Source organism: Gossypium hirsutum, chromosome A05, assembly GCF_007990345.1.
Source record: "Gossypium hirsutum isolate 1008001.06 chromosome A05, Gossypium_hirsutum_v2.1, whole genome shotgun sequence".
Classification (NCBI taxonomy): domain Eukaryota; kingdom Viridiplantae; phylum Streptophyta; class Magnoliopsida; order Malvales; family Malvaceae; genus Gossypium; species Gossypium hirsutum.
In genome coordinates this window covers 39,057,169-39,070,745 of record NC_053428.1, presented here as the reverse complement: position 1 = coordinate 39,070,745, position 13,577 = coordinate 39,057,169, and the positions used below count along the sequence as shown (strand labels likewise).

Below are 13,577 nucleotides of genomic sequence, written 5' to 3'. Positions count from 1 at the left end.
GACGACAGATATATACTTGTCGTCGAAGTGGATTAGAGAGATATTCATTTGTGAAAAATTGATTTTAAACAAATACAATACGAGATAATTAATAAAAATATGATTTTTAAATGAAAATATCGAATACAATCAAAATGAGAGAGTTGAGAGACTTGATAGAATTTAAGAGAGTTGAGAAAGTTTCGGAAGAGTTAAGAGAAGGATGTGAATGAAAAAAAAATGAAATTTAGGGGTATTTATAGGATAAAAATTCTTATCGTTAGAATTTTAATTTTTTTTACCGTTGAAACAGCAAAGTTAAAAAAAATATTATTTTTTAACTGTAGATAGAAAGCGCATCTAGCTAACAGCATTTTCTTGACATATATAGAGAAAGTTGACCCAGGTGGTAGCACTTTCCATTTATCTCTTAAAATTAACCAATTTTCCTAATTAATTTTAAAGTCTTAAAGTTCTAATTAATTAAAAAAAGTTCCTTTAGCCAAGTTTAGCCTAAATTATCTGTAAACAAACCATTATGGCTATAGAAAAATAGTGTTTTTAAGTTATTAAATATTAAAGAAATTTAAGGTACATGATTTATTTATTTAATTGGATCACAGCTCATTTTAGAAGTCCCGTTAGCAGTGATGAAGTTCCTTCATCTTTATTGAAATTAAAGTATTTCAAGGTAAAGCCTTTCCTTTTTCCTTTTCATCTTCATCTCATATTTTCACTCTTGCTCTCCTCTTTTCTATTTCACTTTCACTTTCACTTACTTTCTTCTGTTTCAAACCCTTCATCTCTAGAACTTTCTTCACTTGACTTTACGCACTCTTCTTTTCCATTGTTTGCAATTACTTAGTTTCATCTTCCTTTAAACCTTTCTTTGTAAAACAAAAAACAAAAAAGGAAAAGAAAAACATGGCTATGGTGGGTGAAGCTTTTCTCTCTGCTTCCATTGAGGTGCTGCTTGATAGGATTGTTTCTGGAGATGTTTTGAGGCTTATCCAAGGAAAGAAACTTGAAGCTGTGCTGCTAAAGAAACTGAAGCCAACCTTGATGTCGGTGAAAGCAGTGTTGGATGATGCTGAAAATAAGCAGATTATCAACCCAAATGTCAAAAGTTGGACTGATGAGCTCAAAGATGCTGTTTATGATGCCGAGGACCTCCTGGATGAGATCTCTACTGAAGCTCTTCGGAACAAGATCGAATTCGAATATCAAACTACTCCTATAAAGCAGGTTAGTAGCTTTTTCTCTTCTTTCAATCCTTTCAAAGATGGGATGCAGTCCAAGCTGGGGGAGATCCTTAGGAGACTAGATTACCTACTCAACCAAAAACAGATTCTGGGTCTGAAAGAAAACTATAACGGAGAAAAGGCATTCCAAAGAACGCCTGCAACTTCTTTGGTGGACGAGTCTGATGTTTATGGTAGAGATGATGGAAAAGAAGAAATAATGAAGTTGTTGGATCCTCAAAATCTGTCTGAAAATCAGATAGATGTGATTCCCATTGTGGGTATGGGCGGGCTTGGCAAAACCACCCTTGCCCAATTGATCTACAACGATCCCAGAGCGGATAAATGGTTTGACCGCAAAGCATGGGTGTTTGTTTCAGAGGAATTTGATGCTTTCAAGGTAACCAAAACCATTCTTGAAGAGATCAAATGTAGCTGTGATGGAAACCAGAACTTAAATCAGCTTCAACCTAAACTCAAAGAGCAGCTGTCGGGAAAGAAATATCTAATCATTTTGGATGATGTTTGGAACAAGAATTATTTTCATTGGAAAGAGCTTGCAAATCCCTTCACTTCTGGGGCCAAGAATAGCAAGATTATTGTAACAACTCGTGATGAAAACATTGCAGCAATCATGAGGAACGTTCCAACTTATCGTTTAGATGTGTTATCAGATGATGATTGTTGGAAGTTATTTGCAAAGCATGCATTTGATGGTTCAAGTCCCACCAAGCATCCAGATCTGATGGCAATCGGTGAAGCAATTGTTAAAAGATGTGGCGGTCTCCCTTTGGCTGCAAAAGCTCTTGGAGGTCTTCTGCGTTGCAAACCAGATGCTGATGAGTGGAAGAAAATTTTACATAGCAATTTTTGGGACATTCCAAATGATGCAACTAATATTCTTCCAGCGTTAACATTGAGTTACCATTATCTTCCTTCCCATTTGAAGCGATGTTTTGCTTATTGTTCAATTTTCCCTAAAGATTACGAATTTGAAAAGGAAGAACTTATTCAATTATGGATGGCTGAAGGTCTTTTAGAGCTTCCCAAAGACAATGGAGATCTGGGAGAACTGGGTAACGAGTACTTCAAAGATTTAAGATTGAGGTCATTCTTTCAACAATCTAAAGGAAAGAAATCTTGTTTTGTCATGCATGATTTAATTAGTGACTTGGCTAAATCTGTAACCAGAGAGTTCATTTGCAGATTGGAAGGTACTGGTGGTGGTTCTTGTGTAATAACGGAAAAGACCCGTCATATGTCCAATGTCCAAGAACGATATGATGTGCGGCAAAAATTTCAAAGTTTAGCTAAAGCAAAGGGTTTGCGTACTTTCTTAAATGTGAACTCTTCTTTCCGTTGGGTATATGTTAGCAATGTGCTAATGCATGATTTGATGGTGAAATCAAATTTACGAGTGCTTTCATTGGATGGGTATACAACTATCAACAATTTGCCAGAAGATCTTGGTAATTTGAAGCATCTACGAATTTTGAATCTCTCAAAAACTTCAATCAAAAGGTTGCCAAACTCTTTGTGTACATTGTATAATTTGCAAGCATTAAAATTGCGTGGTTGCAGTGACCTTGATGAGTTGCCGAGAGATTTGGAGAGATTGCTCAACATGCTATATCTTGATATCAAGGGAACAAACTTAGCAAGGATGCCAGAAGGAATGGGTAAGTTGAAAGATCTTCGAATGGTAACAAATTTTGTTTTAAGCTATCAAACTGGATCAAGCATTAATAAGTTGGGAAAGCTCAAACATTTACGTGGAAGACTTTCCATTTCGGGACTAAAAACTGTTGCATGTGCCATGGATGCCAAAGATGCCAATTTGAAGGATAAGGTGGACCTTAAAAAGTTGGAGCTGAGATGGGGTAAAGATGACGATATTGATGGTGATTCAAGGCATGATCGAGAAGTACTTAAACAACTAAAGCCTCATACAAATTTGGAGCATCTTGTTATTCAAAGTTACGGAGGTACGAGATTTTCGGAATGGGTGGGGCATTCTTCCTTCTCAAATATAGTATCTTTGGGGTTACATGATTGTAAATTTTGCATATACTTACCACCACTTGGGCAGTTATCATCTTTGAAATCTCTCTCCATTTCTGGTTTGAGTGGAGTGTTAATAGTTGGTGATGAGTTCTACGGGAATGTACAAGCTTCAACTAAACCATTTCAATCACTTGAAATGCTAAGCTTTGAGAATATGGCCGAGTGGGAGGAATGGTATTGTCGGAGTGATGAAGCTTTCCCTCTTTTACAAGAGCTATGCATTAGAGATTGTCCAAAACTAACTAAGTCTCTTCCCAAACACCTCCCTTGTTTAAAGAAACTGGAGATTGAAGATTGTGAGAAGCTTGGAGGCTTGCTTCCAATGGCACCAAGCATTTTGGAACTTGAGTTAAAGAAATGCCAAGCATTGCAGTTGGAGCCATTGGCTTGTGGGCTTCGGGAGTTGGACATTAGAGATTTGAATATGAATGATTCCGTTTTGGAACAAATGTTGCAACAATGTACACTTCTTGAAAAGCTACGTTTGGGCTATTGTTCAGAAATTAGATCCCTTCCTGGAGTTAGGGTGCCCATCACGCCGAAGCGAATTAGCATCTCTTTATGTGAAAACTTGGATTATTCCGATATCTTCTTGTATACATCCCTTGAATCCTTGGAAATAGGGAGTGGTAAATGTTATGTACTGGAATCTTTCCCATTAGGATCATTTCCTATGGTAAAGCGTGTTAAGATTTGGGGATGTGAAGACTTGAAGTTTATTAGTGCTGCTTCAGAGGGCGCTCACCATCAGCATCTCAATTCTTTAGAGATATATTTTTGCCAAAATTTGATATCTTTTCAAATTGAAGATGGATTAGCCGTCACCAATTTGACCCGACTTGTGCTTTTCGGTTGTGCAAGTTTAAAGTCATTGCCAGAGCAAATGCACTCCGTCTTTCCATCCCTTGAGTATTTGGAAATAGGAAGTTGTCCAGAAATAGAGTGGGTTCCAAAAGAGGGTTTGCCCTCCAAATTAAAAGAAATTGGAATCTCAAGGAGTGATAAACTAATTGATAGCTTGATTAGGAAAAGGGAATGGAGTTTGCATGCACTTCCTTCTCTTACATTTCTAGAGATCTGTGGTTCAAAAGTAGAGATGGAGTGTTTTCCAGATGAACATCTGCTTCCCTCTTCTCTTACATCTCTTAGGATCTCTTCTCTTCCAAATCTAAAGAGCTTGGAGTATAAGGGGTTTCAACACCTCACCTCTCTTTCTTATTTGTCAATCTACAATTGCCCCAAGCTCCAATCCATGCCGCCAAACATGCTCCCTCCCTCTCTTTCTCGTTTATCCATTGAAAAATGTCCTTTGCTGAAGGAACATTGTGAAAAGGATAAAGGTAAAGATTGGCCGAACATTTTCCACATCCCTGTCATTGTAATTGATGGTGAGGTCATTACAGAAGGGGCAGTGACTGAGAAAACAAATGTTCTGACGAAGGTATTTCCATTCATTTTTTACTTTCATGACAAATGTATTTTTTTTAAATAGAATTAGATCTACGAAATATGTTTAACTTAAGGAAACTTGTTTTGATTTGCATGATTGTCTTCCAAATGAAGGTTTTTTGTTTGGACATTAATTGGATCATCTTAGAATCCAAAGGTAATTAAGGTTATTATTATTTTGCTTTTAAGGGAAGTTGGGATCATAAATGTGGGTGATTGGATAATTTCCAATCGCAGCTTTGCGTGAATGAGAGCTTCAACTTGGTTGTAAAATGTAACCGGGTTTTTAGTTGAATCATTTTGGCTTTCGACTACTGCCCAAGTTCCATCGCACCTTATTTTATTTCTCTTAAATGTTTTTGAACACGCTCTTTACAGATACCATGTTCCAAATATTCCTTTGTGAGATCTTCCATTCTAAAAATGACTTCCTTCCCACAAATGGTGAATCCAGACGCCAGCCTCAAATTTCTTCTGACAGTCTTGTGTTGGCTACCATGATCCACAATCATGCCATCCACCTCAAATTTATGAAGACTTGCTAGCCTCTTCTGCCTGTGCATTTTGTGTATTATTCTAAGCTAAAATGTTGAAGAGGAGAAGCTGTAGTTCTTGAATAGAGGAAAACCTGGTAAACTTTTTTATTTCCAGCGTAAATTTTATCTTTCAATAATTGATTATTATTCATAATTGACATTGTGTTCATATTCACAATCATCTCTTTATTAACTTTTAACATTATCATGTGTTTCATGTGAATTTGGACATTTAGTTTACTTTGGATTGAGAAGGCAACATGGAAATTACGGATGTGAGCTGTTGCCATCAATAAGACATGGGACTTGGTTGATTTTTTTGAATATCAATGGCAGATTTAGTTCATGCAGAACCTCATGGCTTAACAATTTTGAAGGATGATCTTAAGGTAATCTACTCTTCACATTATCCTCTACTTCATGTGAATTTTGATATTTAGTATGTTCTTGTGAATTTAAATGATAATAGAAAGGTTGACTTGTGCAATTTTCCTTTTTAGCTTGGAAGAGAATGAATAACTTCATCACATGGGTACTTTCTCTTTTAAATGCTTACATGACTGTAATACCTATCTTGTTGGGACTCCGGTGTGAATACAGGAATGCTTCTGACACTGGTATGCTCAATTTTTCTCTTAGAACTTCCATTTGGTATTAATATATTGGTTATACGAGTTCTGTGTTGAAAGATATGAGACTCAAAATGGACCACTTGAAACTGTTAATATAAAAAATTTGGATAGTTTGGCTTTTGAAAATAAGGCTTTTAGTAACCTTGAAGTGTTGATTGAGTAGACTAGGTAAGTGACTTAACATTCCTTTGGTGCTTAATTCCCCAAAAAGCAGCCTTCAATATTTTATGTTATATTTGTGAAATATAATATTTTTATTTATGTTTTATGAAAATTGGGTTAAGCAGTATGATTATTTTTAGAGAAATATGTTACTGGATTGTGCTTTGGTATAGTTATGCTACTCAAATTATATTTTGTTATATATATAACTATTATGTTATGGAAAAGAATACTATTGAATTATGTCTTTGTATATAAAGTATATTTTGTATATATTTGAGACATTACGTTAATTTAATTTTATGATTTTGAACTTGTTCCTAAAATGTTATGTTCTAACCCTACCAATGGGGGTTAAACGTTGGTCATGCCGGCATTTATTTTATGCTTAGAAATTGATTTCAACTATGCCACTTACTTAGAATAGTGGTTTTTGTCCCATTACCAATGAAGTGATTTATGGTCTTGTTTCGACCCATTGGTTTTTGTTTTTTGTTTCAACCCATTGCTATTGGAGTTAATTGTGTTTTTTGTTCCAACCCATTACCATTAAAATTAAAGGTGACCATAAGTATAAAAAAAATGAGTTGATTGGTATTTCAAAAATTATTAGTTTGTCTTTATTACAATTTTGACAGAGTTTATGCTTTGAATTATTCAATATGAATTACGCTCATAAATTTAACAATTATGTTTTTTTTTAACTAAATATTTGGTCTAATGTTTTCGTGTTTGCTTAACCCAACCAAGGGAAATGCTTGTTATTTACTGAATAATTAAACTCATTCCCTCTTACAATAATTTTTTACAAGTTTTTTCTATGTTCGTGAACATGAGAAGTCTGGAAAGTGGTGGTTTTGGATATTATTGCATTTCATTAAAACTTTCAAGACGTTTTAATTTTTGTTTTATTTTTATAGATGTAACACCTTTAATCTTTATCCGTGTCGAAACAGAGTTAATAGAGTATTATTGGATTTAACAGATCAAATATGAACATTTCAAATCATTTAGCATACATGTAATAAATTAATCAAATTGTCTCTTTTATGAGCCTTTGAGACTCAAAATATGTGTTAGAAACAAATCAAGACTAAATAGGGTACTCAAGAAATTTTTCCAAAAGCATCAAAATTTTACAAAGAAACATAGGACACACACCTGTGTGTTCAGGTCATGTGGCTCACACGGTTCAGTAACACGCCCGTGTGTCTGGCCGTGTGGACTCAAAATGAACCTTAAACATCAAGTCTACCATACCCTGCAATCCTGAACACTAAGTAACTCAAAAATCATTTAATTTAACCAATTCAAAACACAATCAAATACATTTAAAACATGTTAAAATAATCAATCTAGATGTCTAACCGATACACTCTCATAAGTACTTCATTTGTATTATCAAAACATTTCAATAGAATACCATTCCAAAACCAAATTTAAAACATGTCATTTCAATCAAATTTTACCCTATTCATAAACATTTATACTCTAATATAAAACATGCCATATTATGGTTTTAACATAACACATATTCATAAAGTATAAAACCAACTAATATCAACTTGTAATTCTTATTTACAATCAATCTATATAATACTTAACGTTTAGACACCCTAAGTACACGTTGATACAAAAAGACATATACTTCACCACGTTTTGAGTTCAGGTTCGTTGATGGATGTTGAATCGACGATCAACTTAAATACTTAATCTGCGCACGGAAAACAAACTGTACGCTGAGTATAAATTCAGTGGTATTTCTATAAGCTGAATAATTTAAGTAAAATCATATAACATACACATTTTATCATATATTAACAATAGTCATTTCAATTTATCGATTTATTAATAATACGTTCAATTCTCATTATTTGCTATCTCAATTAGCTTTTCACAATATGTTACACAATTCATATGTATCATTTCCATTCACATTCAGTATTTTCATATACTTTTCATAATATCACTTCTTTTAATTACCCTTATTAACACGACTCAGATTTGGACGGATACACGGATTCAACCAAAACACACCAGTTTGGTACCCAGTACCTCATCGGATAATTCGAAGCAATAAGTTGACACCTATTTTCATATACTTTTCATAATATCACTTCTTTTAATTACCCTTATTAACACGACTCAGATTTGGACGGATACACGGATTCAACCAAAACACACCAGTTTGGTACCCAGTACCTCATCGGATAATTCGAAGCAATAAGTTGACACCTTGTGTCTCATTGGCTAAACCAAAGTAAATTGATACCTAGTGCCTCATCGAATTAATCTGAAGTAATAGATTGGCACTCAATGTCTTATCGACTTGAGGTCGAAGTAATCCCTGAACTTTTCCAATCCTATATCATGCCATTTATGTTTAACTTAGCCCGATACAGTTAATAGAGTTTCAATTCACTTTTCAAATGCCACAATTTTACAATATTCAAATATCACATTAATTATAAATTCACATACATTCAATTTAATATCATAATGCTATTTACTTACCTTATTCACTTACTATAAACATTAAATAAAAATTACAACAATTAATATTTAGATTTGGATTATAGAAATACAAACTAGAATTTTTGAGCTACTCCATGTTGACTTTATCTTTTCCTTTCTTAGTAGTGGTTTTCGGCACAACCTTTGCTATGAAATTAAAACAATTAAAATTCATCAATACAATACAATTCAATTTCACATTAAATATTTCAATTTTTGTTCAACATTTGCCTAATTTCCAATTTAGTCTCTAAACCGAGACTAATTTTATTTCTTCAAAATTAATTCCATATTTTCATTCAATTTCCTCTGTAGACTAAATTCAATTCTCTAATTTCACTTAAATTCTAAATTTTGAAATTTTCACAATTTAGTCACTTTTACTCAAAATTTACTATTTATTCTACAATTCAATCCTTTTTCATTTTTAACTTAAAAATCTATCAATTTAGTCCCTAATATTCTAATTATTCAACACAGACAACATTTAAAAACTCAATAATTTCTAAAATTTTGACATGGGTTGGGTAGTATTTAGTTCTAGAATTCTAAAAACATAAAAATTATAAGATTAGGGACTAAATTGACTTACTAATTAAGTTTTGAACTTTGAAATCCCTACTTTTCTCCTTTTCTTTTATTTCTTTTTCTTCTCTGTTTCGTTTTTAACTTTGTTGTTTCTTTGTTTCTTTTCTTTTATTTATTTTATTTGTTTAAGTTATTATAATAATATAATATATTATTATATACTTAAATATTAATATTTCATATATTATTATTTTATACATATGTATTTTATTTTTACACATGTACACACAATCACCATACACTTGTTAATTAAGGTTTAATTCCTTATTTAGTCCCTTTACTTTTTCTTTAATTTATAATTCAACTTTCACCATTTATACAATTTAGTCCTTTTTTTCTTAATTACTCTTAATTCAAGCTAATTCACCTAACTAAGACCTAATTAACCACACAACTAACTTCGTAAATATTTATTAAAACATTTACGAGTTCATTTTACGAAAACGGAGACCTGAAAATACACTTTCCGATTACCCGTGACTATCGGGTCGTTACAATAGATTTTCAATACAGTACTATTAAAAGTTTAAGTTGTCTTTTTTAAGGTGTATTAATTTACTACATATTACGAAGCTTATTTTCAAATCAAATTTTATAAAAGTTTTTTGAGTTATGACCTATAATTCTTATGTAAAATGTTTTGGCTAAAGTGAATTTCAGTTACTTGGTGATAGTCTTGTATATTCATGAGATTCTATCTTTTGAGTGTGCAGCGTTTGGAGTGTGATACGTTCAATATTAAAATCTCATCTACGATGTTGCTGAAACTTAAATGAAGGATATGTTACTTGGACTCGGGTAAGTGCTAGTTATGAGCATGTGTCTGATATAGGCATGTTTAACTTCTTTTTTTTTTTTTTTTAAATTTTTGCATGCATTTGAAAGTTCTTTGTTGGACCATATTTTATACATATGCATCAGACATGAGTATCAAACATGAATGTTTTAAGAAGCTGAAGAGTGGAAACAATAGAAAGTAGGATGATGATATTGTTGTTGCAAAGCTTAGTTGTTATTCTTAAAACTAGCAAAACTGAGTGTTGAGATGAGTTGATATACAAAAAGCTTATCATTTTGCAAATCGACATGTTTTAGTACTTGACTTTCATATGATATTTCAAGTTTGATCATAAAACAAAGTAATTTAAAATTGTAGGATGGCAAGTTGGTGCAGAAAGTGTATGTATTTGAAACCCAAATTTGAAAAGTTGGTAGCGGATTATTATCCAAGGTAGCAAAGTTTCTTTTTAAATCTTCCACACTACTAATCCCATCACAACGAACCTAGGGTAGCTTTTTTGTTGTTTCTCAAATCATTTCGATCTATGTGTAAATATAACATACTTGTAACATAAATGAAGGATGACGCTGGTGGTAAAGTTTATAGGGGGTCTCAAATTCTAGCAAAAAGTTAAAGTAGCCATGGGTAAAGGAGTGGTTCATGGAAATTGAGGATCGGATTCCTTCACTCTCCTCGAAATACAAAGCAACTTGGGTGGACATTTAAGGATTCCCTTTGCATGTGTGGAATTACAACAACACTTACGAAGATAGCAAAACTAGGGGGGTTGAAGGTGATTCTTCAAACTTTTCAACCGGTATACCACTGGCTTCAGCAAGAGGTTAAATGTGTCTGTAACAAGTTGGTCGAAATTTTGGATTGTGAAAGTAACATGAGGATGATCCTACATTGTTCATACATTTGAACATCAATTTCGTTTTCATTGGAACAATCAGAAGTCAATAACAACCGCCATCCACCATCTGAAAGGCCATGCTGAATTTGAAACTGAAATGCTTATGTGATTGAATTCAAATGTGGGTTATAAATTCTGGGTTATGGTTCCATACAAATGTTTAGTTACAATTTCATTCCCTCCCCTATTTAATATTTAATTTCTTGTAAACTTTTGCCTAAATTCGTCTCCATGAATTACTGTGCTCGGTTGGAGCTTTTAATAATATATGAAATTTTTAACATATATCTATGTTTTTCAAAGTGAAATGAGAGTTTCGGATGTGGATTTGCATGTCATATGAATATTTTCAAGTTTTTTTTTTCATTTATTTGGAGAAATTTGGAGGGTCATTAGATAAAATTTTCCCATTCTATAAACGTCATCCACCATTTGAAGTTGATGGGATCTCCAGTTCCAAACAAGGAGATGTACATTTTGAGGCATCATTTTTTCCCATTTAATGAGTTTGATCAAACATTATGTGGTTTGATTACAAAGAAAGTGAAGGAGCTCTTAATTTTCTTTTCTTAAATACCCGTATGCAAGATCCCTGTTTGGTTTCCTATAGATTTACATATAAGATATCGTCATATTGGAAAAACTTTAAGACAACATTCACATTTTATATACATATCTTTATCCACATTTTATATATCTATATCTAACATTTACATTTGTACGGATTGATTGTGGGTATAAATTCTTAATGTAATTGGGAAAAAACATAATCAACTTAAAAGTGATGTAATTGAGAAAATTTGTGGGGAAAAAGAGAAAAATACATATTTATTAAGATGAAAATAAATATTTATTAAATTGATTTGCGTAAGTTTATGGTGAGGATATGTGACCTCATAACAATGTGAAACTTTGGCGTTGGTTACCTTATAATAAGAATTGGTCGCTGAAGCTTGAGATCGGTGAATCTAATAATTTTTTTTTAATGATTTTCATTGTTCTTTAAAAAAAATTTGAAAGATAAATTTATTAATTCATTCGATGAATGGAACCATTCAATTCAGAGAGAAAAAAATAGCAAACACTCGTTATAGATGATGAAGGGTAAATACAATAAAGGCTTTAACCTCAGCATCAATAGAATATTATGACACGTTGACAATTGGCTTTGCCATAACTCAAGTATGACATATTTGGAGTGATTGCAACACTTAATACGATAATGAAATCAACCTCGGATGGTCCAAAGCGGCAAGCAAAAATCGACAAAAGAATCGAGCATTCACTAAACTACAGAGGACAACAACAAAATCATCCCTAAAATCACTTGTAAAACTAAAATTACATGCATAAGCAAGACTAAAAAATGTACTACAAGAACATACAAAAACTTCTAAAGCTGAAGACTTATTAAACAATGGAAAAACAAACAAAAAAGATATAAAACTTAAGACAACATGGGTCCAAATTGACATGTGAAATAATTTATTATTCTGAAATACTCTCAAGCCAAAAACAAATTAAAAAGTTGACAAAAAGCCACTCACTTTCCAAGAAATATTACTAGTAGCCGGTGGAGTTTTAACGAACAACAGGCACAGTCATCTGTCCATCACAATTTGTGAAGACAACAAAGATACTCACAAAATAGATCTGGAAAATAAAAAGAGAGAAGACGTGTGTAGTGAATGAGAAGAAGAAAGAAAGAAAGAAAGAAAGAAAGAAAATGTTGATGGGAGAAGAAAAATGCAGGCGATTACTAGCTCGGAGGCTGAAACCACTACTAAACAAAACAAAAAATAAGAAGCAAACCATTCTATTGTTAAAATATTTTTGTGATGGTTATAAAAGTAGGTATATTTTTAAATTGTAATTTTTTTTTCAGAAATTTTTTATACTATTAACTGACTCGTAGATTAAACCTATTACTAAAAGTTGGTTTGATTTCATAAAAAGTTAATATACTTTAAAAAGAATTTAACATGAACAGACACGATTTAATATACAAATTATTTGATTATGATCCGTGGATCGTGTATCGAATGTTTTAATTTGTTTAAGACGATGAACATTGAGAAAGTTGACAGTTTTCCTCGATTTTACTTTTAATGTGGTTTATTAATTACTTAAATTTATATATTTTTATTAACCTAAGTTTATTACACCTAAGAACTTAACATAAAATATAAACCACACATTAAATGTCAACTTTTAAAAATATTATTATATACACTTTTATTTAATTTCAGGAATGAATAGTTTTTTTATTAAAAATTAAACAATCTAACTAATCACCAAAATAACTTATAACACTATAAATAACTTGATGTTATAAAATAAATAGACACAGAGTAAAGAATAAAGAAAATGAGAGAAAAAAAAGAGAGTGTATTTTATTGGTCAATGGAGATATTTAAAAAGTTTCTCTAAAGTTTTTATTTATAGGTATAAGAAGTATAAATAAAGTAGAGATTTACTTCTAATTACTTTTAGAATTTAAAGTATATCAAAATTTATCTTGATCTTGATGGGCATCCACTTAATAAGATATTCATAATACTCCTCCTTGGATGTCAATTGGTAGATATTCATAATGTGCCTCGTTAAAACCTTACTAAGATAAAAACCTGTGGGAAAAAAATTCTTAGTGAAGGAAAAAGAGTACACATATCTATAATACGCAAAATATGCTGCCTCATTAAAAACCTTACTAGG

The 13,577-nt window shown here is 32.1% G+C and overlaps 1 protein-coding gene across 9 annotated transcripts; it reads left to right on the top strand.

The window, feature by feature from the left end:
• Positions 1–610: 610 nt before the first annotated feature.
• On the top strand, positions 611–11,011 carry LOC107957375 (putative disease resistance RPP13-like protein 1). Of its 9 annotated transcripts, XM_041112373.1 has the most exons (8): positions 635–4,725; positions 4,848–4,890; positions 5,112–5,364; positions 5,506–5,658; positions 5,770–5,886; positions 9,879–9,963; positions 10,322–10,396; positions 10,527–11,011. In XM_041112373.1, the coding sequence occupies exons 1-3, from the start codon at positions 904–906 to the stop codon at positions 5,276–5,278; spliced, it is 4,032 nt and encodes a 1,343-aa protein (XP_040968307.1). In that variant the 5' UTR covers positions 635–903; the 3' UTR covers positions 5,279–5,364; positions 5,506–5,658; positions 5,770–5,886; positions 9,879–9,963; positions 10,322–10,396; positions 10,527–11,011. The 9 variants fall into 9 exon arrangements, with proteins under 9 accessions (XP_040968308.1, XP_040968312.1, XP_040968307.1 ...); XM_041112371.1 differs by lacking the exon at positions 10,322–10,396; XM_041112372.1 differs by having other exon boundaries at positions 10,322–11,011.
• Positions 11,012–13,577: the final 2,566 nt, after the last annotated feature.

What these genes read in the sequence shown, in the direction of transcription:
- LOC107957375 (XM_041112371.1), top strand. Translation starts at nt 904, where the DNA reads ATGGCTATGGTGGGTGAAGCTTTTCTCTCTGCTTCCATTGAGGTGCTG. An exon ending in AAACAAATGTTCTGACGAAG is followed by an intron (nt 4,726 to 4,847) that starts GTATTTCCATTC and finishes TTCCAAATGAAG; the next exon opens with GTTTTTTGTTTGGACATTAA. An exon ending in GATCATCTTAGAATCCAAAG is followed by an intron (nt 4,891 to 5,111) that starts GTAATTAAGGTT and finishes CGCTCTTTACAG; the next exon opens with ATACCATGTTCCAAATATTC.